General features: G+C 36.8%; 2 protein-coding genes across 2 annotated transcripts; one reads left to right on the top strand and one right to left on the bottom strand.

Annotated features, from left to right (window-relative positions):
• Positions 1-3253: 3253 nt before the first annotated feature.
• On the top strand, positions 3254-16743 carry LOC129756741 (cilia- and flagella-associated protein 52). Its single transcript, XM_055753736.1, has 7 exons — positions 3254-3802; positions 3858-4221; positions 4288-4391; positions 13333-13748; positions 13808-13986; positions 14054-14882; positions 16189-16743. Exons 1-7 carry the CDS (start codon positions 3739-3741, stop codon positions 16699-16701), a joined length of 2469 nt encoding a protein of 822 aa, XP_055609711.1. The 5' UTR covers positions 3254-3738; the 3' UTR covers positions 16702-16743.
• Positions 16744-16802: 59 nt separating this feature from the next.
• On the bottom strand, positions 16803-22263 carry LOC129756742 (putative serine protease K12H4.7). The gene is made up of 2 exons (XM_055753737.1): positions 21043-22263; positions 16803-17336 (listed from the first exon to the last, which is right to left on the bottom strand). The coding sequence occupies exons 1-2, from the start codon at positions 22136-22138 to the stop codon at positions 16915-16917; spliced, it is 1518 nt and encodes a 505-aa protein (XP_055609712.1). The 5' UTR covers positions 22139-22263; the 3' UTR covers positions 16803-16914.
• Positions 22264-26105: the final 3842 nt, after the last annotated feature.

Genomic DNA, 26105 nt, shown 5'->3' with positions numbered 1-26105 from the left:
TTTTCAAAATGTGCTGTAAGTGTCGAAATTTCTACCACTTTTTCCCAACCCCAGTGGACTTGCTCTTAAAAATTGAAAGAATCATTAAATTTAAATCCAATGTTTCGTATTAACAAAAACGAAGGTAGGTATATGTAGAAATAAGAATTGAAAAAAAAAAACCAAAAAAAAAATAATCTAAAACATCGGTTGAAATGGTTAGTTTAATTATTTTCTTTACACTCAGCCGAAAAGGACACGTTAATTCACCTATATTTTCACGTAGGCACTCATTACGTGAATTTTTTCTTGGTTTACGTGAAGCACGTAGAAGCTAATACGAATTCACTTAATCCTTACGTGAAATTCCTATAGTTGTCATGCTTTCAAAACAAAGTCACGTTTGATTTACGTGAAATTCCAGTGAACAGCCAATCACAAGCGGGTTTGTTGAATTCTATGTGATGTTCACGTAGCTCTGAATGGCTCAATTTAGTAAAATCTATGTGAAAGGCAAAAGGTACCCAATAAGGCGCGCGTGAATCCAAGTTCTATCGGCTGCCAAAAAGAGAAGTTTTTTTTTTGTGATGGAGAAGCTGTAAATTCGTAAGTAGTAAAAAATATCATTGTTTGGTTGTTATTTATATATTTTGCCATTTCAACAGGATGCGGAATTGGAGCAGCTGGAACGATCAGCCAACTGCTATAGGGGGCCGAATTGAATACAATTTTTCGAAGACGTTGTGAAGTGATTTTAATGAAAGGTGAAGTAAAATTGTGAATACAGTTAAGTGTAACTATGAATGATGTGAAAGTAATTCATGTAGGTAAATAAAATCTTCTCTTCGAATAAAATGTTTCATTGATGCGAAATACAATACAAAACGTTAACATTTAAATTAAATCTACGTGAAAAGTATGCAGTAGATCGAATCCTTATTCACATCCGATCTAAATTATTCTCACGTACGCTTCACCTACAACTCATATGAAAATTACGTGAATTCTGCTTGCTGCGCGGGCTCTGTTAGCTACCTGAAATTCACGTAAGTTTCACGTGATTTTCATGGTGGCAAAAATCTATGTATATTTTCACGTAGCGTTAATGTGAAAAGTTTTTTCGGTGTACCTTAGGCCTCAACAAATTTCAAATCCTTCACCCAAAATAATTTAGAAATTAAATATACGGGATTTTTCACGTAAACTGAGCTTTTGATGCAGCACATCGATTCTACGTGTGATTTGTAGTAGATACTCTACTTCCATGTAACTGACACATGAATTTCACGTAAAGTCTAAGTGGATGGATTGAAATCATTTTTTCGCATTTTTTCAAGCGTGTAGTAGTAAATTCTTGTTGGAAAATTGAATGCAGTCAAACGGCCCTGGATGGAAGTTAGTTATTCATCGGCCGCTGAAGCAGTATCGCTTCCATCGTTGGAAATTTAAGCTGCCCGGTTCCAAGGAAATTACCGGATACATATATAGGGTCCATTGATGCAAAAAGAAACAATCCATTGATCCTAACCAGGTAAACTATTTATCATTCTGATAATCTTATTTATATTATTAGTTATCTTCAACTTTTACAGGATTCAACAACCAACTCGCTGGTAAGACCACGTAAGACGTCCCGAAAATTTAGTTTTCATTAGAACTGATAATGTAAGTAAAAGTGTTGTGACGATGTGAACATAAACGATAATAAAAATAAATTTTATTTAGGATTGGATTGAATTTGTTTTCATTTTTTGATTACCGCAAGTAAAAACAAAAATAAATAAAAATAATAGAAAAGATCCAAATATTATTTCTATACTAAACACATTTCACGTAGCTTTCATCATCACATCGCATTGAACATACTAAAAATTCACGTAAGTTGCACTTGATGTTCACCAAGCAAAAATTCCTATTAGGGGAGCGTTTACCTATTTTATTCGTACAATTTACGTGAAAATCAATTGGATAAAAATTATGTAGTTTTTCACGTAGCAGCTATGTGCAAATTATTTTGGGTGTTCTTCTGTCACTCGGAGTTGGAACACTCAGAATCAAAACAACCCAAAAATAAGAACGCCAGCGCATCAAAACAAAGTTCGCCTGGCGTTCTTGATTTTGGGCTGTTGTCAATACACCAAAATCAAAGTTCGAAGCTCGAACTGACCACCCCAAAAAAATTTCCCTTTATTTTCAGTTAGTTTTTTTCTTGTAAGCAAAACAAAGTCAGTCGCATCGAATAGAATCTCTGGTAAAATGCTTTGAATTTGACGAAATTTAATCATGCTTTATTCATTTTAATTTATAGATTTCCAGAAAACGATTATTCATCGATTATTTTTAAAAAACATCTACCCAGAACATTATCATTATCATGCCTCCAGCGAATTTCCGGAAGGAACCGGAAAGAAGCGGAGGACGATCTGGAACAATTGCAGCAGCAACCTACTAAAACGGGAGCGTCGGATAGCACTATGCTAGGAAGTCTCAAGGTTGTGAGGACACGTGACGTTCCTAAACGGTACCAATCGCCAGTTTTCGACATGACATATGAATTCGGCTGTTCTGCATATCAATCGCAGCCGTGGATACTATCCACTGGATAGTCAACGCTAGTGACGATTGCAGCCTGGTTTTCCTTCCGGGTGCATCCTACAGGTCAGACCCATTGATTTTTAAAGTAAAATGTAAGCTTTAACTTCCGTTCTTTATGACGGCAGCAGAACTCTGTAATTCCCGATCGAATTCATTGAGAATTGCTCCGGGATAAATCAAGCTCGGGTTTCTTGAATTACCATTTTCGAAAACTTCTGCCGAGGTCAGTCAATTTAGAAAAAAGTATTATTGAAAATAAAATTAAAAATGGAATTATGAAAAAAAATATTGTCTTTACTAAAATTTTATAATCCCTTTTGATATTTGGTGCATCAAATGAAAAAATCCCAAAAAAAATCCCTGCCGCATGACATGCCCCAAAATTAAGTTGCAAAAATGACGTTTATTCTCAAGTTTGGGAAAGCCCCCTCGAAGTCATTTTCGTCGGGAGCCAGTTTCATCCGATTTTGCGGCATTTCAACTTGGTTTTGGGTTGTACCGGCCTAGAGTGAACATCAAGAGGGTGGGGTGTGTTTTTTTTATCGAAAAAATCAATAGAATCAAGAATACAAATGGTGATAAAACTTCCATTTTCCACAATTTGAATTTTTTTTGTACTTGTAATCTTACGGATATTTGATATTTTTTCGAAATTTCCATAAAATACTTCAAAATTTATTTTTCTCCCCTTCGGGATTCTTGAAAATTTCGACGGTGACGAAAGAAGAAATTGATATTTGTTCCGGCCTTATTTCTAATTATTTAATCAAATGACAAGGTAGAAATCTGTAAAGACGGCCCAACGTGAAAATATGAGCCCCTACCCTAACCGTTTATCGAAATTTAAATTCCATCCGACCCGCTCCACTGACCACGTGGCCAACGCGTATGCATAGTCATGTCCTGTGTGCAGGCAGCCACGTTTAGCATAATTGTGCAACGTTCTTTCAACTCGATAATCCCCCTCTACATATTTGGGTGGGCAAAAGGCAAATTTCAAAAACATAGCTGGCAAGCAAAAAGGAAGTATGTAATCAAGGGTTGAACTTCGTTGCCTGAGCAACACACCTCGATTGTATTCTCATAGCGAGAGAACCACCGAAAATTCTGTTTGTTCCGTATAAACAGAATTTTGCAGTTCGTTCCCTGTGCAGTCGTTCCGAAATGGCCACCGCAGAATGTAACGAAAAGTTAAAGCTAGAACCGGCTGCGATCATCGGATTCGATGGTAGGTCTTGTTATTTAACCTTAGAATGAAATCTTTAACTTTTCTCTTCATACAGGACACGTTATTTCCGGGCTGCGGGTCCATCCGGATCAGAAGCATCTGGTTTTTCCGTTGGGGAATGAAATTTCCGTGTACGAGCTGGCCACCAATAAGCAGACTTTTCTGCGGGGTCACACCAATACCATAGCGACCCTGGACATTTCCAGTTCCGGTCGGATGGTAGCTTCCGGTCAGACCAACTACATGGGCTTCCGGGCGTACGTCATCATCTGGGACTGGGAATCGCGGCAGGAAATCTCCCGGCACGAGCTGCACCGGGTGCGGGTCCAGTCGCTGTGTTTCAGCTCCAACGAACAGTATCTGATCAGCTTGGGTGGAAAGGATTGTGGATCGATTATCGTGTGGGATATTGAGCAAAAGTGCGTTGGTTTTTGAAATGTTGCTTTTTTTTTTAATTTGACATTGATTGATTCTGTTATTTTCAGCATGGCTATTTGTGGGACCATAGCAACTAAGGAAACCACCGGAGATGCCTTGAAAGTGTGCGGACTCAACCATCGATGGACGACATTCGTTTCCGGTGGAGATCGTAAGTCTATAAAGTTTTAAATTTGTCTTCAATTTATCCCCTCCTTATTTGTTTAACCGACGAAATGACAAAAGTTTTTGATCGGTTTCTCGTAAATTTCGATGTAGGTACTTATAATATAAATACCTACATAATATATACATAGGTAAATATGATAAAAAGTAAATTAACCGAAACTAACTAATTAAACTAACCGAAGAGTACTTCACCCAGATGGGTTTTTTAATTAGCTACACACTATCAAAAAATCTGTAAAATTACATCACATATGATGTAAATAAAAAGAAGCATCATATATGACGGTATTTTCAGTGCAAGTTGGATATTACACACCTGTAAAATTTTACAGACGTGTAATTTAAAAGTGATGAAATTTTTACACCACTGAATTAAAAAAACGTTCCAATTAGATTTTTTTGTTTAATTTCTAGTAATATGATTCAAAGAAGATCTCTCATCTCTCAATGAAAAAAAAACAATCTTTATGTGCACACCAGATTACATTTATTTTAAACCTATTTTTTAAACTGTGTATATATAAACTGTAATATATAAAAATAGTGTTTCTTTCAACAAACTTCTCTTTCGTAAAAATTGATTGCTGGTCCCATCGTGTTTAAACCTCAGAAATTTAATTAACCTCCACAATACCTTGCCCGACATTTGAAATTGCCTGCCACTTTTGCCACTTTTTTTTTATCTGACACTTTTGCCAATCATAGCTACGATAGTCACAATTTCCATCTGGCGGAGCCTTTCCCGGGACGGACTTTGCGAATCTGTTAGAATGAAAACAAATTGTTTGAAGCATATTTAGCTTTATCTAACCACTTATTCTAAGCACTTACCATTCCACAATAAACGAACAATCAAACAACACGGCAGCGCATACATCCGACAGGTCAAAAAACTTACGACTTGCTTTCGTGTTTTTTTTTTTCATTTTCAGTGCTGTCAAGGATTCAATCATTTCAAATTTACAATAGAAAATCGTGTTCCTTGTCATGTAAGATTCAATTCTTCATTCTTCAGAGTTGTTAAGGATTCAGTTTTTGTAATTTTCTGTGACATGTAATATTTCGCACTACGAAACAATCTGTAAAATTATATCACATATGATGTAAATAAAAAGAAGCATCATAAGTGACGGAAATTTACAGTATGAAATCGCGTTCTATGTCATGTAATATTAAGGGATTTCAATTTCAGTGCTTTTAAGGATTCAGATTTTTTTTCTGGGCACACTACGAAAAAAATCTGTAAAATCACATCACATGTGATGTAAATAAAAAGAAGCATCATATATGACGGAATTTTCAGTACTAGTTGGAAATTACACGCCAGTAAAATTTTACAACGTGTAAAATAAAAGTGATGTAAAATTTTGCAACGTGTAAAATCAAAATGATGTAAATTATAAAATCACTGAATACTGGAATAAAAACTTTCCAATTGGAATTTGTTTTATTTAATTTATCGTTAACCTTCCAAAGCCGTTCGCAAAATTTCCGTACAAATCTATTTTTGTTAAATTTGACCTGCAGTTTACGAACGTTCTCCTGGCCGCAAATATTGACCGATTTCGATGAATTTTAATTCATTGTATAGATAATTTATTCTAGTTTCTCAATATTGAAAAATAAAGTCGAAATATTTAACGAAATCACCAGTAGCTGATTCCGAATGAAAAAAGTCCCGAAAAAGAGCTCTTTTTAGAATGCCTATAACTTGAGACATGTTCCAAATATTGCGCTGATTTTATAATATTTGGAATTGTCAAGAATAAATCTATCCATGGATGTATAAATTTTTGGTGGTCCAAAGGAAGTTTTGGCCACTATCCTGGAACTACCGGTAGAAAAAATTCTTACTTCAAAAAAGTCACCCAATTTTGGCTTTGCATTGCTGTATCTCGGTTACCAATGGATCGATTCTCTAAATTTAAATTTTAGTTTTTTTTCGTTAACTTTATTATTATTTTCGTACAACATAGTTGGTTCCTTAAAAATCTCAGTTGTTCAGTATATGGTAATGAAACTCACATCTTTTTTGTCATTTTTCAAACTCCCCCTCGTGTCGGTGGGTTTACGCGATTTTGTTAGCGTGATTTCTCTAAAATTTGAACTCAAATTGGTCACTTTTTATATACCTAGAGATTCATTAGAATCTCCTCTTTCGATTGACATACATTTTGTGTGGTGTTTTGAAAATTTGTAGCAACGTTTTTCGAATTTACTGAAAGCGGCCAGATTTCAACCAGTTTGGTCCACGTTTTCAACAGGTTGGTGTACAAATCTCGCACCCCTCACGTAGCTGCGGGAGAAACAAATCCTGTAGCTCTCTTTTTGTCGCTCACCAAATCTACCCACCCAACCCAGCAGCAGGAGGAACTGCCGTCTCGCCGCGTGGTTTGTTGATTGATTGTGCTGATGCTGATAACGAAATGAATGCTTTATTGTTGTAGGAATTGCTTGAATCTTTTTTTATTTAATATTTTAATGGATGGGCAACATTTCTAAAGTTCACGTCCATGATTTCAGATTCAGATTATAGATTTCAGATTGCAGATTTCAGATTTCAGATTCAGATATCAGATTTAAATTTCAAGATCCGATTTTAGATTCAGATTTCAGATTCAGATTCAGATCTCAGATTTCAGATTCAGATTCAGATTCAGATTTCAGATTCAGATTTCAGATTCAGATTTCAGATTCAGATTTCAGATTCAGATTCAGATTTCAGATTCAGATTTCAAATTCAGATTTCAGATTCAGATTTCAGATTCAGATTTCAGATTTCAGATTCAGATTTCAGATTCAGATTCAGATTTCAGATTCAGATTTCAGATTCAGATTTCAGATTCAGATTTCAGATTCAGATTTCAGATTCAGATTTCAGATTCAGATTTCAGATTCAGATTTCAGATTCAGATTTCAGATACAGATTTCAGATTCAGATTTCAGATTCAGATTTCAGATTCAGATTTCAGATTCAGATTTCAGATTCAGATTTCAGATTCAGATTTCAGATTCAGATTTCAGATTCAGATTTCAGATTCAGATTTCAGATTCAGATTTCAGATTCAGATTTCAGATTCAGATTTCAGATTCAGATTTCAGATTCAGATTTAAGATTCAGATTTCAGATTCAGATTTCAGATTCAGATTTCAGATTCAGATTTCAGATTCAGATTTCAGATTTCAGATTTCAGATTCAGATTTCAGATTCAGATTTCAGATTCAGATTTCAGATTCAGATTTCAGATTCAGATTTCAGATTCAGATTTCAGATTCAGATTTCAGATTCAGATTTCAGATTTCGATTTGAGATTCAGATTCCATTTCAAATTTCAGACTCTAATTTCAGATTCCGATTTCTGATAAAAGTTTCTGATTAAAATTTCAGAATATTTGTAACTTGAATCATAGATTTTGTGTCTCCTGCTTGAAATAAAAGAAAAGAATCATGATAACATTCAAAACAAATGTATCACTGAAGAATTCTAATGATAAAATATCTAAAAAGATTCAAGAAGCTAATTTCAATTTGGAAAAATAACCTTTCTCTATTTTAAAATCAAAACATTTACTACGCAAAGAGGCATCAGCATCAGCACAACCAATCAACAAACCACGCGGCGAGACGGCAGTTCCTCCTGCTGCTGGGTTGGGTGGTAGATTTGGTGAGCGACAAAAAGAGAGCTACAGGATTTGTTTCTCCCGCAGCTACGTGAGGGGTGCGAGATTTGTACACCAACCTGTTGAAAACGTGGACCAAACTGGTTGAAATCTGGCAGCTTTCAGTAAATTCAAAAAACGTTGCTACAAAATTTCAAAACACCACACAAAATGTATGTCAATCGAAAGAGGAGATTCTAATGAATCTCTAGGTATATAAAAAGTGACCAATTTGAGTTCAAATTTTAGAGAAATCACGCTAACAAAATCGCGTAAACCCACCGACACGAGGGGGAGTTTGAAAAATGACAAAAAAGATGTGAGTTTCATTACCATATACTGAACAACTGAGATTTTTAAGGAACCAACTATGTTGTACGAAAATAATAATAAAGTTAGCGAAAAAAAACTAAAATTTAAATTTAGAGAATCGATCCATTGGTAACCGAGATACAGCAATGCAAAGCCAAAATTGGGTGACTTTTTTGAAGTAAGAATTTTTTCTACCGGTAGTTCCAGGATAGTGGCCAAAACTTCCTTTGGACCACCAAAAATTTATACATCCATGGATAGATTTATTCTTAACAATTCCAAATATTATAAAATCAGCGCAATATTTGGAACATGTCTCAAGTTATAGGCATTCTAAAAAGAGCTCTTTTTCGGGACTTTTTTCATTCGGAATCAGCTACTGGTGATTTCGTAAAATATTTCGACTTTATTTTTCAATATTGAGAAACTAGAATAAATTATCTAAACAATGAATTAAAATTCATCGAAATCGGTCAATATTTGCGGCCAGGGGAACTTACGCAAACTCTCGGGTCATATAGACCCGAACAGCCTAATTACGGATTTTTTTGAGGGAGCACTTCCGGTGGTCACAGGAAGTTGTCTGGTACTACAGATTGTGTATTTCGTGATTCTCCAGGGAGGTTTTTAAAATCAAATTTTTGCGATTTTTTCTCGAAGAGTTATGATGATTTTAATGTGCGCTTCGGGTCATATTGACCCGAACGACTTTGGAAGGTTAAAGGGCAAGAAAATTCAAATAAAATTTAGATTTTTATTTCTAGGTTTCCTGCGTAAGCTGGAAGCCCTATTCTTCTAGGATCATCTTGAAAGTAATTTTTTGAGATCTACATTATTTTCAACAATCTTGGGGAACTTTTATGGGAATGTTCGAATCAACCCCACAATTGGTTCAAATTAGTTTAAATTAATTTTCTTCCTTTTTTGGCCAAAATCATGTTTAAAGAATTCTTCACAATACCACACAGAAAATAATAAAAAGGTGAAATTCACCGAGATAAAAAGGTGAATGCTTGTGAAATCCATAAAGGTAACTTTTACCTAACCGAGGTGAAACTCACCTCACAACGAGGTTAAGTTTACCTGAATCGAGCAGACAAAAAAGGTAGAATTCACCTAAAAAAAGGTAAATCCAAAAAGGTACTTTCTACCTCTTCGAGGTAAAGCTTACCTCGAAGCGAGGTGAAGTTTGACCTGGATTGCGCTGAACAAAACGGTACAATTCACTTCGAAACAAAGGAAACTATTTTCCGAACCCGTTTATTGTTGTTTTTTTCATTCAGGAAGTTTTGTTTCGTGCGCAACACGTGAAGAAACAGAGAGGTAAATTTAGCATTAGGTTTCATTTTGCTGTGCTGGTTCTCATCATAAAACTATATTACAGATGGGCCTACTGAGCTACGAATAAGTGTTTTACTCATCATTCCGGAACAGCCAACATTATCCCCCAGCTGGCCGGATGAGTCGAACGGAGAAGGGACGAAATGTGCTAATTGTTGGAGGATTCAGCGGCCATGGTGGACACGGAAAAGGCAGCGTTGATGAGCGAGGATGCAATATAGTATTTTCCTCCGACAAAACGGAACATTCGAGGAAACGGAGAACATTATTAAAAAACGGAGAACATTATTAAAAAACGGAGAACATTATTAAAACATAAATTCCCAAAACATTAATGACATAGGTAATGAAAAATAATAATAAAATCTTGAATGAATTTGTGTCTTTGTTTCATTTAATTTAGTGAATAACCAGAACAGTGGAAAAAACCCCTTTAGATAGTGAATGGGAAACCGGTAGAATGTACCTTTTTGCTCAGTGAATCCCAAAAAGGTAAAATTTACCTTTTTTCTAGGTGAAAACGGTACAATTCCCCTTTTTGCTAGGTGAATGAAAAAATGGTAAAATTTACCTCAAAAGAGGGGTGGAAAAAAGTACCTCGCTGCTCGGTAAATTTTACCTTTATATTATTTTCCGTGCAATATTGTAGACATGTCACATCACTATCAAAAGTGATGCCAAACAATACATGGTCATGGTATCAGGGATGCCAGGTGTTAAGGATAAAAATCTGGGCAATTTTGAAAAAAAGTCTGTGTGTGTCTGTGCATAAGGAAAATCACAAATTTGGTACTAAACAAGACATTAAATTTGACGAATCGTGTGAGTGGGGGCGGAGGGGGGTGGGGTTTTTTTTGGTGTTCGGGTTATTTTCGAGTTTATAATTATCTAACAAACACTGCCATAACTATATGACAAACACTCCTTCCACGTACCATGCTGATTTTATTTAAAAAAAATATGTTTAATGAATGATTGGTCAAATACCAATGAATACAAGCCAGACTTCAGTTCAATCTGCCACTTACGGATCAAATCCGATACATGAATATTCATTTTATCACTCAATTTTGAAAATCTGTAAAATCTGGGCACTCTCAGCAAAAATCTGGACAAAATCTGTGTCTGACCAATATCTGGACGAAGGGTCAAAAGTCTTGGTTTTACAGACAAATCTGAGCACCCGGCAACTCAGCATGGTATTAAATTTGGCGAATGTATTACGCTTAAAAAAAATTGATTTATTCAAATAACATGAAGTAAATAAAATTTATATTTTTTTGCGCAATATATCTAGAAAAGTTTTGGTCCTGAAAGGAGAAAAAATAATGTGTAGAATGCTTAATATTGAGATCACTACATTTTTTCCCATTTTTTTCCCGTTTCACCTTCATGCCTTCATTCACCCAATTTTACGGTACATAATTTAGCTGAAAATTACAAATTTAAGGTAGAGCTTAAGTTGATTTGGCATCTTTTTAATGGAAAAAAACCAGGTTTTTATTTTTTTTAAATCATCACCATGATTGATTTTCAATGAAAAATACTTTTTGTAATTTTCCTGCAAAACAAATTGCAGGGACCTCCATATTTCTGTATTGTTGAACATTGTTAATATTGCAGTATTTTTCAAAAGCAAAATTTTAAACTAAAATCTAGAATTTGAATAAGTTCGCAAGAATCAGATTTGAACCGCATTTGAACCGCTATGCTGAAATGAAATAAGCTAAACTCATCAAATTTTATAGCAAATTTGAAAATTCAAAGCCTATTTTGTTAATAAAAGAATCCTTATATAAATATAGCCCACCATTTCAAAGATTTGAGGATGTATTTTCGAAAGTTTCTATACAATACGAAAAACTGTGTATGTAATAGAACTTTAAAATGAATAATAAAATATGTAAAAAAAAATTTTCTTTATATAATTCAAGAATTGTTTGAGCAAGAATATCATAATTAGAAATTGGTGACCAAACCAAAACGCCGAAGTGTTCTACTAAATGTTCAAATTTTAAATTCTTAATCAAATTTTGATGATTGAGTAAGGTTATTCAAGATTAAAATCTTAACTCAGGACCAAAACCTCGAAAACTAATCCCAGATTCAGAATTCTGCAACAGATTTCAAAAGTTTTCTCACTTGATGATAGAAATTCATTTATGGATACTAAACTTTAATAGATTAAACTCATGTCGGGGTTCTTTTTTCCTATTCTGGGTTCTGATTCCCTATTATAACAATCTAAAATGTATTTCTGTCTTCATACTTCGTACTATGTATCATGTTTAGGGTTCTTGCTTTTCAGTGGCATTATCGTTATAAAATAGAATTGAAAAGGTGTTTTCAAAATTTCAAAATTCAAATTTCAATTCAAAATTCGTTTCGCATTTTATTCGAAATTTTATCCAAAATTTTTGAAACTCATCTGCATTAAATTTTTTTTTCCTAATATGAAAAAAAACACAATATTAAGGCTAAATCATTTAGAATCCGGGCAGTTACAAAAGCGTATATTTTAAAAACTACTCGTTTGATTAAAAACATTCTGGTGAGTCTCCTAATATTTCTTATCAATTTGGGTCAAAAAAAAATTCAGAAAAAACTATCAGTCCATGAGTCAACAAGGAGAGATTTCTAAAGTGATTGTGCAAAAAAATTTTACTATGTTTTTTTTTTCATCGTAAATTTGACAAAAACACGTTAACTAGACATCAGGAAAAAAGGCTAGAAAGTCCTTTTCATAACCAACTTATTTTTGCCAAAATTTTGCACACTCGGGCTCTAGGAATATAATTATCACCGAAATGAAGTGCCCGGTCTCTAAATGCTCATAGCTTTAGAAACCATCCAGAGTTTTTGTTTCATATTCAGTTCAAAAGTTCTTAAACTTAATTCTTTTGCATGCTAAAATTCAAAAATTCAAAATGGCGATCTACAATTGAAAACTCAAAATAAGATTCACCATTCGAAATTCATATTTAAATTCAGATTAAAAATAAAATAAGGAAATAATGAATTGAGATTTAAACCCAAGACATGAAATACTAGCTATATCCCTTAAAGCTCTGTAACAAATTTCAATTCTTGGCTTATATCGAAATTTTGATCTGGAATCTCAAATCAGAAATCGTTTTTTTAACATTTTAGAAATCATATTGAAACTCAGAAAAAGATCCAAAATTCAAATTTCATAGTAAGTAATCTTGATAATTTTAACGTATTTATGAGCTTAATCTAAGTTATTAATATAAATGCTATATTAATATTCAGGTTCAGGATTCAGATACAGATTTAATTGTTATTTAAAATTCAGATAACCAATTTCAAGAGATCACAGGCTTATAATTTTGATTGTTATTTCAATTTCAAAATTTCAAATTTGTAAAAAAAGGATTTTATTAAAGGAATTTATTTTTACGAATAGTATTAGCGGATAAAGAAGTCCCGTAAACAATTAATTATATTATTCTTGCAGTTACACCAAGAGACAAATTTTAAACTTAAACTTTAATTTGGATCGAGATTGCAAGTTTCAGGTTTACATAATATTCTTTATTAAAATTTATGTTTTCTTCTCACTGTTTTACAAAATTTTCCTCCATTTGCAGAAAATCTCCGCGTTTGGCACATCGACCGGGACCGAAAGCGCTTGGACGTTCAAGACGTTGCCGTCGGAAAGCTTCGTCGAGAGTTCACCGGCATGCGGGTGACACCGAACGATGAAATCCTGTACGTTGGCACCATGAGCGGAGATGTGGTCAAGATACGCCTCAATATCAGTAACAATCCCAATGCTCCGGTTCAGGATAAGATTCCGGTGCTATTGGGATGTTTCGGGAAGCACAATCCGCGAAAACCACCCGGGAAAGATTGCGAAAAGTATCACTACGGGGTGCGGGATCTGTTGATTTTGCCCGAAGGCAAGCTGATCATCGGAGCCGGTGATGGAACGATCGATTTGGTGCAGGAGCGTAATGTAAGCTTCAAGAATTATAATAGTCCTACTTGGCCGAATTTGAAACTGGTGAGAGAGAGGTTGTTGTTTGTTATTCGATTATTTAGTTAAATAAATTAAATTTTCAGCTACAAAAGACCAAGGTTGGAGGTGTGATCACATCTCTGCAGTTAGTAAATCAATGTACACTGCTGATTGGAACAGAGAGTTGTGAGATATATTCGCTGGAAGTCTTGAACTTTGCTACAACACTGAAATTGCTAAAGACCTGCCACACGAATGCGGTTTATGATATTGCTTTTCCTTAGTAAGGTTTAAATAAATTTCAAATTTTTTTGGGTGTCCTTCTAACTGAAAAAAATCTCTAATTCCAGCAACTTCTCTCTGGTTTTTGCTACCGCTAGCCACGAATCGATCCGCATCTGGTCTACCTCGCGAATGCAGGAACTTCTGCGCATCGTGGTGCCCAACTTTGCTTCCTCCTCGATCGTGTTCAGCCGGGATGGTAAGAGTATAATATCGGCCTGGAACGACGGTGTGATCCGAGCGTTCACCCCGCTAACCGGCCGGTTGATCTACGCCATACCGAATGCCCACAACAAGGGTTGCTCATCGGTGGCGGTAACCAGTAACGGCAAGATGCTGGTTAGCGGCGGTATCGAGGGTCAAGTTCGGGTGTGGAAAATCGAGCCGTACGTGCAGAGCATGATCGGAGTGTTGAAGGAGCATTATGGACCGATCGAGTCGGTGCACATCAATACCTTTGATACGGAAGTGGTGTCGGCTTCGCGAGATGGTAGCTGCGTGATATGGGATCTGATTCGCTTAACCAGGAAACATGTGATCTTTGCTCATACGCAATTCATTGCAGCTCAGTACTATCCAACTGGAGTACAGATATTGACTGCCGGATCGGACAAATTGATTGGTTATTGGGAAGCTTTCGATGGAAGTTTGGTCCGGGAGGTTGAGGGATCCAAATCCGGACCGGTTAATGCAATAGATATGAATATGACGGGAGATTACTTTGTATCGGCTGGTACCGATCAGTTGGTTCGTTTGTGGGACTACCAGCTGGGCGTCGAAGTTGCTATCGGAATCGGACATGCTAGTTCCATAACATCTGCTAGGTACAGTCCGAACGGAAAGTTTCTTGTTACCGGATCCAGCGACGGAGGCATTTTTGTTTGGTCGGTGCCAGAGGTAAGTAGATTTTTGGGTTCAAATATTCAGGGGCTTATGCTGCGAGTCTGCTGATGTGACTCGCTGAATTTCTCCTCGTAGTCCTGACTTTGGAAGGCAGTTCGGACAAGAAACGTTTGTTCGAAAGAACTCCGATGGGTATTCTGAGCTTAATGTGTTACTGGAGTCATTATGAAGTTCGTGTCCAGTTCCAGTCCTTTAGCATATAACGAGAGTGTTGGCTGTTTCTGCACAACTGTTCTGCCGCTCATAGCAAGTCCGTCCCATTTGCGTTTTTGTTGAAATGAGAAAAACGGCATTGAAAAATCGTAAAAAGTCCAACGGTAAATCAGCACTTGGATGCGTTTATATACGAAATAATCAACAGAATCTGTCACTGCAACGGCCAATGAAAGATTTTCACTTTATAATGATAATTTTTGTTGTTTTGATTCTGTTGAAAATCATTTGCTGGGCCCTTATGGCTGTGGGACTGACATGCTATGATTTATGCCATATGGGACCGACTTGCGATCATTTGTTCAATGGGACAAAATTACTTGAGGTTTTTTTCAATGTTCATCAGAACAAAGTACTGAAAACAAAGTTTTCTCTTGAAACTATAGATAAAATTAAAGTGATTCCAGCGATAAACTGAAAAATGATGAAAATGCAAATGGGACGGACTTGCTATGAGCGGCAGTGTTCCAGTTCAACTATTCGAAATTTAAGTGTTGGCCATCTCAGCTTTACTTTTAGATTTCCAAATGTTGACTGTCCCAGTTCATCTAGTCGACATTCAAATTTTGGCGGTCAGTTCAACTGTTCGACTTTCAAGTGTTGGTGGCCTCAGCTCAACTGTTCTAAATTCAAATGTTAGCTGTCCCAGTTCAACTGTTCAATATTCAAGTATTCGTTATCTCAGTTCAACTGTTAGAATTCCGAATATTGGCTAACCTAATTCAACTGTTCGACATTCAAATGTTGGCTGCCTCAGCTCAACTGTTCGACATTAAAGCGTTGGCTGCCTAGCTTAACTGTTCGTCATTCAAGTATTGGCTTTCCCAGCTCAACTGTTCTAAAATCAGATGTTGACTGCCCCGTTCAACTGTTCGACATTTCAGTGTTGACTTTCTCAGTTTGAATGTTCGACTCTGGTTGGATGTCCCGCACTTCTGTTCGAAATCCAGATGCTAACTCTCTCAGCTCAAGTGTCATCTAAATGTTGGCTGTCCCAGTTCAACCGTTCGACATTCAAATGAAACCTGTTTCTCTTAACCTTTGAAAAGAAGCTACAGAAATTTCCTTGACGTTCATTTTTTTACAGAGCTTCCACATCAAAGTACCGCCTTGTCCTGAACCAAAACCGTCGGTAGAGAAGAAGATATCAAGTCGCCCGCTGGGAACCCGGGTGTCTAACGAAAACGTTCGAGAGTTGGAATCAGCCCGCTCGAGCCGGTCCCGATCTTCGGTGAAGATTTCCAACTGCCCGGAGGTGGATCGCAAGGCCCAACCAACAATCGATCCTCGGGTGGACACGGCATCGCTGGCCGACGATGCCGATCTGCAGGACCGAATGGAAACACGCTCGGTTAAATCCTTGGCCCAGGAGAATCAAGGAAATAATCTGGATTCGCAATCGGTTCGGTCGGTAAACATCGGGCAACCTCATCCGCAGCCACAGCAACCGGAAGAGCAGCAGCAGCAGCAGAACTCGGAACAGCAGCCGTCGCTGCAACAGAAACCATCTCAAGAGCAGCAGGTTCAGTCACCAGTCAATGAAGTCGATACGAAGCCAGAAATTAAATCTGTTTACTCACGGGGGTCTCAGATATTTTAGGAGGCCATTTTTAAACTATGTATTTATATATTTAATAAAATGTAATGAAACAATACTCATTTAAAATTCGCGGAAATTTGCGTTTTTGAGAAAAAACAAGTTTGATTGTTGCTGTTTTTTTTATTAATCTAATTTTAACAATAAACAGAAAAACTCCAGACTCAAATTTTAAAACTGTCTTCAAATTTCAGTTTCCAGAAGTAGGTATCCTCATCAATCGACATGCTGATCCAACAGAGATCCGATAAAGGCGACAATCCGTTCCCGAGCCTCCTTCAGCTGTGGGAAATCGTCCTCCTTGGGTTCGTACATGTTGGCACAGTGGGCGGTTCCCTCGATGTAGATCGTCGGCTGCTGGATGCTGTTAGATTCGGTCAGCCCTAGGGCGTGCCAAGGATCGATGGAACCGTGTACGTACAGCACGTTGGTGGTCGAAGGATTCAGGGCTCCGTAGATGGTGTTGGTACGCTCCACGGCTCGGATCAACGTTTGCTCACTGTACTGGGGCCCGTAGATGTCGGCACATTGACGCACGAAGAAATCCGCCGGGAAGCGGTCTCCGAAAACGGAACCGGTCTGGCCCGAGGTCTGGTAGAAGCCGAACTCGTTACACGTTTGGAAGGTCCATTGGCGAGCTGCAAAATTTTGAATTTCAGTTTTTAGAACTCCAGACTATGCTAAAAAAAGATTCATTTTTCAACTTAAGAAATCACTTAGCGCCATTGTCAGATTTCAGACTTCAGATTCAGACTTTAGATCCAGATTTCAGATTTAGATTGCAGATTCAGATTCAGATTTCAGATTCAGATTTCAGATTAAAATTTCAGATTCAGATTTCTGATTCAGATTTCATATTTCAGAATTCAGATTCAGATTTCAAATTCAGATTTCAGACGCGGACTTCAGATCCAGATTTCAGACGCGGTCTTCAGATCCAGATTTCAGATTCAGATTTCAGATTCAGATTCAGATTTCAGATTCCGATTTCAGATTCAGATTTCAGATTCAGATTTCAGATTCAAATTTCAGATTCAGATTTCAGATTCAGATTGCAGATTCAGATTGCAGATTCAGATTTCAGATTCAGATTCAGATTCAGATTCAGATTCAGATTTCAGATTCAGATTTCAGATTTAGATTTCAGATCCAGATTTCAGATTTCAGATTTCAGATTCAGATTTCAGATTCAGATTTCAGATTCAGATTTCAGATTCAGATTTCAGATTCAGATTTCAGATTCAGATTTCAGATTCAGATTTCAGATTCAGATTTCAGATTCAGATTTCAGATTCAGATTTCAGATTCAGATTTCAGATTCAGATTTCAGATTCAGATTTCAGATTCAGATTTCAGATTCAGATTTCAGATTCAGATTTCAGATTCAGATTTCAGATTCAGATTTCAGATTCAGATTTCAGATTTCAGATTCAGATTTCAGATTCAGATTTCAGATTCAGATTTCAGATTCAGATTTCAGATTCAGATTTCAGATTCAGATTTCAGATTCAGATTTCAGATTCAGATTTCAGATTCAGATTTCAGATTCAGATTTCAGATTCAGATTTCAGATTCAGATTTCAGATTCAGATTTCAGATTTCAGATTTCAGATTCAGATTTCAGATTCAGATTTCAGATTCAGATTTCAGATTCAGATTTCAGATTCAGATTTCAGATTCAGATTCAGATTTCAGATTCAAATTTCTGCTGAGTCTTTCCGTACCCTAGGCTGTAATGGGTCACGGCGACGGCGTGCATTACTGTGTTTATGGAAGTTGAAGGTTTGGAAACATACTCTAAACTAACATAAACCTGAGAGGGCGGTTGCACGTAGCCTTATTCGATATGAGATCATAGAAAATAAATTAAAAGGTGATTGAATATCGTATACTTTTTCTTTGATGATCCATGTTGATAAGGTGAATGGGAGTTGAAACACTTGCCCTCCCTTCCGTTGGACAACAACAGCATTGCGCAGTGGAAATATCACAATTTGTTGTTTTAATGCTGATATTTCCACTTTTCCATTATGCGCAAGTTAGATTAGAATAGACAGTATTGTAAATGAATGATAACTGCCAAAATTAGATAGGCAATTTAATTGTACAAGAATTAGATGGATGAGGATGTTAACAATTGGCATGGTTAGGTATTCAATGTTCAATGTGCTACTAGGCAAGGTAAAGTAACAGTTTCCTTCTCCCCAATGCTCTAGTAAGTGTGCATTTGCGGTTTATGAATTTCGAAGGCTTATTATTAAATCAAGCATTTTACAAGAACTAGAGGCTTATTGGATTAAGGTGCTGTTTAGATAGTTCTCTGTCAAAAATATTTCCTTTGCGTTTCGAAACTTTTTGATAGAATTGTCTATTTTTTGGTTTGGTATGAAATTCAAATAATGAAGTAAAAGATAGATGATAGCACAGCAAAATAATATTGGAGATTTATAAATAGGAGTGTAATTTATTTCATCCGAAAAAGATTGAAGAAAGTTGTTCTGTGAAGTTGTAAATGTTCGAGATTTTAGAAGAACAGCATAGTTCTTTCTCGTTTTAATACTTTTTTATTGTAGTTCGATCTTATAGCTTGATTAGGTTTGAAATTAAAATAAGGAATGTAGAAGATAGAAGGTATGATTCTGATAAACAAGAACCTACTCGTCCAGGAAAATAATATCGGGGTTTTAAAAATTGACATTCATTTTAACCAAACCAAAGATTGAGGAAAGTTGTTTGAGAAGTTGTTCTAAATTAGCAATGAGGTTTTAGAAGAACAGCATCGCTATTTGCATTATGGTTTAAATCCTATTATTTTGATAAGTCAATGATAGTACAAAAGATATTGAACATGCAATTCATAATTGTATCTCTATATTATTTTTTAATTTCCAAAACATTTGGTACAATTATTATTTGTGTTTAGCGAAATTCTATTAATTGCTGCATTGAGAGATAGCTTCTTATTTAGATGTTTTGTTCTGAATTCGAAAAATATGTTTTTTTAGTCAATCTAAAACGATAATAAATTCAAAGTTATTGCATCGAGTAAGGTTAGGTGGCAGGTAGGGATAACTCAACTACGGTAAGATAGTGAACCCTTCTGACAATGATATCGAGACGTAAGCATATGATAACTTTTGCTACCATACTGTTACTGCTCGGTTGAATTGGAGGTTGGGTTAACTCGAAGCTCATGTAGGGCCCAATTGTCCCAGTCCGTCGAGCACTATCTTAACGCTTCCCTAAACTGGTGCTTCAGAACCCTCGGGCTCTGTTGCCGCTATCCTACTCTAAGCTATTCTACTCTCATGTAAATTTTCCTCTTCTGTCCTCCGATCTGTTTTTCCTTTCCGGGTCAGCCAGGTAGCTCATAAACCCATACAAAAAAAAAAAAAAAAATTCTGCTGAGTCTTTAGATTTCAGATTCAAGTTTTAAATTTCAGACCTGCACTTTCACAGATTTCAGATTCATTGATTGGATTCAAAGTTCAGAGCTCGAATTCACATTCAGCATTCTCTCATTCAAAATTTTTAAAATGAATTCTGAATCTGAAATTTTAAGTCTGAATTCTGGATCTGAATTCTGAGTCTAAATTTTGAATCTGAATTCTGATTTTGAATTCGATATTCTGAATCTGAATTTCAAATCTGAATTCTGAACCTAAATTATGAATCTGAATTCTGGATCTGAATTCTGAATCTGAATTCTGAATCTGAATTCCGAATTCTGAATCTGAATTCCGAATTCTGAATCTGAATTCCGAATTCTGAATCTGAATTCCGAATTCTGAATCTGAATTCCGAATTTTGAATCTGAATTCCGAATTCTGAATTCTTAGTCCTGAACTCTGAATTATTAGCTTTGAATCCTGAGTTCTGCTTTCTGAGTTCTAAATCTGAATCCTGTGTTCTCAATACTGAGTTCTAAATTCTAAGATCTGAATTTCAGGTACCAAATTTTTCAGTTCTCTAAATTCTTAGTTCTGAACTCTGCGTTCTTGATTCAGAATTCTGAGTTCTATATTTTTATTCTGAGTTATAAATTCTGAGCTCTGAATTCGGGCTCTGAATTTAGAGCACTAAACTCTGACTTTTGGAGTCTGAGTTCTAGGTTCTGGATTCGGAATTTTGGATTTTTAATTTAAATTTTCAATCTAACTTCCGAGCTGAATTCCAAATCTGGATTTTTAATCTGAATTTTTAATCTAACTTCCAAACTGAATTCTAAATCCGTATACTTTATCTGAATTCCGAAACCCGAGTTTCGGGTCTCAAATTTCAGACTCACATTCAGACTTCAGAAATCGAAATTAGAGAAAAATTTAGAAAAAAAAACTTTCTCACCTCCATTGGCCACACCCGATTCCCAGGACTCGTTCTGCATCTGCTTGATCGTCTTGCTGTACACGTAATCCAGGCAGGTCACGTTATCCTGCTTCATGACCATGGCGTTGACGGCGGCCAGACGAGTAACTGGTGGTCCAATGGTCTGGTTGGCCATCACGTCGCAAACCTGATCGATGGTGATCTTGGCATGGGGGCTGTTATCCTTGTTGTACTGAACCACGCCGGCAAAGTTGCCGGCCACCGTCTCGAAAAGGCTCTGGATGTCCAGGGGGTTCGAGATGGACTTTTCCACCGGATCGCAAAGTTTGAATTTATCGCTCAGGCTGCGCTGACCGACCATGTGTTTCAGCATAGTTTCGATCTGGGTCATTGCCGTTTGGATGTATCCGGTACAATCCTTTGAATAACTCTGTAGGGAGGCAATGACCACCTGGAAGTATTCTTTGAAATCGATCTTGGCCAGCAGTGGTCCACTGCTACTGATGGATCCGTGGATAAGATGCGGATATTTCTCCCGGAGCCATGCGGCCAGTGATCCTGGGTAAGATCCACCGAATGAGATCCAGCGGTTTTCGGGAGTCAGATTGTACTTTCGGTTCATCGACTCGATGAAGTACGACAAATCAGCCAAGGCCTGTTCCGAAGTCAGGTAAGTAAGGTTACGAGTTGACAGATCCGCCGTTGGCTTGCTTTTGCCGTAGAATCTATGCTCCAGCTGGAAACAGAGGGCGTTGAACTTTTCAGCGTAGTGAATCCACGCACCCTCGGACATCCATCTGGCCGTTGCTTCTCCCTCACCACCAATCATCAAAAACACCGGCCCATTCTGATCGGGTTTGAAGAATTTGTCATTCACATAGTACCGTTGCTTCCAAGTTGTCGGATTAGTAGCATCATTATGGTCCAACAATTGATCGAACCATAAAGTCTGCACATTCTGATCCAAACCGGAAGAATACAATTTGGTATCACGACTCGGTTCATCTTTGGTAAACTTTCGACCACGCCAAAATCTTTTCCAAGCAAAGGCCGGTTCCAGCAGCAAAACACTTCCCACCAGAAGCCACAGGACTATGGTGCTGGCGGAGGACATTATGCTTAAGTGTACTATGTGACCACTATTTAAGAACTTTCACTGTTTGAAACCGTTAGAAATGATCTTTCGCGATCGGCTTCCCGAATCGGACTGAGCTTCAGTTTTTGTTCGTCAATCGGTTAGTATGGCGATAATAAATATACGAACGAGGCGGAGGCATTTGACCTCTTGCTTGATACTTATGTCCTATTGTTGATATCAGCATTATTTACAAATATAAACCAGTAGGTACCTAAATGGATGTGTTGGGTATTGGTCACAAATTTCTTAGAATGCACTTTCCATGGGAGCGCATAATTATTGCTCGCAAGGAACATAAAAAAAATTGCTTTCGTTTGCGCGTTTGCTCTTTTAAATGTGTGCTAAATGGGGGGGAGAGGTGAGGGTTTAAAGAAGAAACGATTCCAATTGTTCAGCATTCCTTTTTCGTGATCACGTTTTGGCTATTTCTTTTTTTTTTTGTGTCTCTCTTGGTTTAAAAAAAAGGAAGGAATGTGTGTTAGCTTATCGAAGGGACTATCCTATTATTCCAGATTCTTGGCAGGTACTTTCCCAAACAACCGAAAACACTTTCAATGTTTTCATATGCATGTTAAGCTCAAAATTTAGATTCCAGTTGATACATTCAAGCTTCGAAACAATATTAAAGTGAATGTTATGAGATACATATCACATTTTCTCGATATGCAGAATTTCAAGTGCACTTTAAGAGAATTAGAACCTTTATTCAGCCAAAATGGAACATTCAAGGCAAAATTACTATTTTTGAGGGTTTGAAATAATAAAAACTCGCTCATTTCTTTGAGCCATTTTTTTTTTGTTTTCCAGAAAATTATCAAAAGATTAAAATTATTGTGGAATGTAACTCATACGTTTTTAAATCGCTGACCCATGTTACTCTTTTTTTCATAAGGACGTACACGGAAAAAAATTGCATGGGTTTTTCAAATACGGCGTCATGATAATTTTACTATATCCAGCATTTAGTATTTTCTACCAAAAATCTTGGCGATAATACTACAACATAGTATTTTTACTATGAGAGATTTGACAGGTCATAGTATTTTTCTCGTGTCTTAATTACCATGCGCTTGATATTCCGATAGAACACGATTCGTGTTCTTGCATTTACTATGAGCATGATAATTTGGACACATCGTCCTTCATGTTGTAGGAAACACTTTACTCAGGGTAATTTCATCATTGTTGCATACATTTATATTATAAATACTACGTGCATAGTAATGTTACGCTCAGATCTATTATTTTTACTACTTAGTATCTTGAATTTGTTAAATATTGTCAGTTGGTTTCAATTTCGGTACGCGGAAAAACAAATTTGGCCCCATAAGTACGTCAATAAAGTGGCCGTTTTGCCACTTTATTGACGTACTTGTCCCAAAAAAAGGCATAGTATAATTGAACAACACACAACCATATTTTTGAGTCAATAATGTTTTGAAAATTATAGACGGATAGATTAGATTAGGAAGCATGAAAGGTGTTGAAAATGTTTTCATTACTTTCATTTTAAATTCTTCCTGTTAGAATGTATACCACACCGAAATGCCATTAATCATTAAATTAAAATCATTTTTCATTATTGTGAATTTTATGATTTTTGTCATTTTTTTCATTTAGGTAACATTTTTGTTAATTTTCAATATTTTTTTTCTTTGTTATAATTTTATTCATTTTGATGATTTTATTTAGTTTTTTTTATCATTTTTATTATTTTTGTAAACGTTGTCATTTTTTTATATTTCTGTCATTTTGATAATTTTTGCCATTGTATTTTTTTATATTTTTTGTAAATTTTCAATTTGTCATTTTTTTGCAAATTTTGTCATTTTACGTCACTTTGTGTTTTGATCATTTTTCTTATCCATTTGTCATTTTTATAATTTTTGTTTTTTTTAATTATTTTTTCCAATTTTACTCGATTTTGTTAGTTTTATCATTTTTTTTTTTGTCATTTTGCTCGTTTTTTTCAGTTTTGTCACTTTTGGTATTCATGTTGGATTGAACATCCCTAGTTCAACTTATAAGCCGCTATCGAATAAGAACCCGACCGACAGTGTTCTTTAGTTGTTGATCGGGATCGGTCCTACAGTAGCGTTAGGTGGAATAAAGTGAATTCCCTGTAAATCGCGTTCGTTGTCATTTCTATCCGAAAAGTGGTATTCGGTGTGGTTGTCTGCGGGTTTCTCGTGTGCTCCAGATCCCGGAATCTACAAATTTGGGGGCTCAACCGGGATGCACAAACCGCATGACCCAGAATAGACTGGTCCCGAGTGAAAGTTTAATGATAAATTAAACTGCATAAAGAAGTGATAATATTACGTGAATTTTATCACCAAAGTGTAAACCTGTGTGGCTAGCAGGCTGTGTAGCCGAAGGTCATTAAAACCCCTGTGTGGAGTTTTGCTCTGACACAATAGAATTTTATTGTGTGCCACAATTGAAGTGATCAAAACTAGACTGCAAATCGTCTGTGCCGTGTGGCAAGTTTCGAACAGAAATGTACCCCTCCGGGTTTGACCCCCGTACTCCACCTCCCATCAGACCAGCAGCAATGTGGACTCCAAATGGAATCGAGTTTGCCCGCCTCATCGATCAACTGAATTTCTCGAACGTGTCCCTCGCTAATGTGTCTCATCAACTCAACGAGATTCGTAGTGAGATGCATGAGTTACGTGCCGAAAATAGCCGCTTGCACAGTGTGATTGATGAGCTACGAGCATATCCTTCGCGCAGTACGCCTCGCCACGAATCATACGCCAACAATTTTGGTCGAGATTCTATGGGAAGCTCTCCGAATAATACCGTCGCGTGTGAAACCGCAAAGCTGACCGTGTCGGAAATCGAATCAGCTTTTAACGAATTCTCGGGCTCAGACTGCTACTCAGTGCAAAAGTGGATCCGTGATTTCGATGAAATGGCCGAAGCCATCGGACTTTCCGAGTTGCGCAAGTATGTTGTCGCGAAGAAGAAAATAATAGGATTGGCTAGATCCTCAGTGAACACCGTAAGCCACATCACTAGTTGGAATGCGCTGAAAGAGTTTTTGACACGGGAGTTCGATTGTGTGGAGAACAGTACCGTGGTGCATGATAAGTTGCGTGTATGCAAAAAATCGGCTTCAGAATCTGTTCTCGAGTATTATATTTTGATGCGTGAAATGGGAGCTAAGGCTAATCTCAAGCCAGAAGCAATTATTGCTCATACCGTAAATGGAATTATTGATTACGGCCCCGACAAAACCGTTTTGTATGGTGCCAAATCAACTGAAGAATTCAAAGAAAAATTGAGAGTGTACCAGCACATAAAAAATGCGAGAGGCTTCGACGAAGTGGGGGTGGTTGACAACATCAGTGATGGATCGAGCAAACAACGTGGAACTGCGCAGCCAAAGTCTTGCTTCAGATGCCAAGATACAGGGCACCTTATCAAAGATTGCCCGGGAGAGAAAAATAGTGTGATGATGTGTTGTGTTAATTCGGTTGTCGAAAACGGAACATATTTCGCTGTTCAAGTGAACGATGTGCCAACAAAAGCATTTTTTGACTGTGGCGCTGCTGTGTCTCTAGTTCGTTTGGATTTTTGTGAAGAACTAGGTTCACAATTAAACGTAAATGAAAAACAAAATCTAATAACTATCAGTGGTTCAGTGATGACCTTGGGCACTACGATGCTGCAGGTTGTAATCGACGGTGTGAAGATGGTATTAAAGTTCGGTGTAATCTCAAACAAAAATATGGATATGCGGCTGCTGATTGGGCGAAATTTGTTGCTGCATGGCGACGTTAAGGTTTCGGTCGTTGGAACACGATTTTTGGCGAAGAGAAAGCATCCACAACTATCATCGCTTGAAAAACAAGTCGTGCAGTTCGATGGCAGCAGCGTTGTGCATTCCTACAAAAAAGATGGGCCCAAGAGTTTCCACGAAGTACTTGCTCCGGTT

This window comes from Uranotaenia lowii, chromosome 3 (assembly GCF_029784155.1).
Source record: "Uranotaenia lowii strain MFRU-FL chromosome 3, ASM2978415v1, whole genome shotgun sequence".
Classification (NCBI taxonomy): Eukaryota; Metazoa; Arthropoda; class Insecta; order Diptera; family Culicidae; genus Uranotaenia; species Uranotaenia lowii.
The sequence above is the reverse complement of the archived record's forward strand: the minus strand, read 5'-3'. Positions and strand labels throughout refer to the sequence as shown.

Coding starts and splice junctions, on each gene's coding strand:
- LOC129756742 (XM_055753737.1), bottom strand. CDS start 22,138: ATGTCCTCCGCCAGCACCATAGTCCTGTGGCTTCTGGTGGGAAGTGTT. Junction 17,337..21,042: donor ATCGGGTGTGGCCAATGGAG/GTGAGAAAGTTT, acceptor AAAATTTTGCAG/CTCGCCAATGGACCTTCCAA.
- LOC129756741 (XM_055753736.1), top strand. CDS start 3,739: ATGGCCACCGCAGAATGTAACGAAAAGTTAAAGCTAGAACCGGCTGCG. Junction 4,392..13,332: donor ATTCGTTTCCGGTGGAGATC/GTAAGTCTATAA, acceptor CTCCATTTGCAG/AAAATCTCCGCGTTTGGCAC. Junction 13,987..14,053: donor TATGATATTGCTTTTCCTTA/GTAAGGTTTAAA, acceptor CTCTAATTCCAG/CAACTTCTCTCTGGTTTTTG.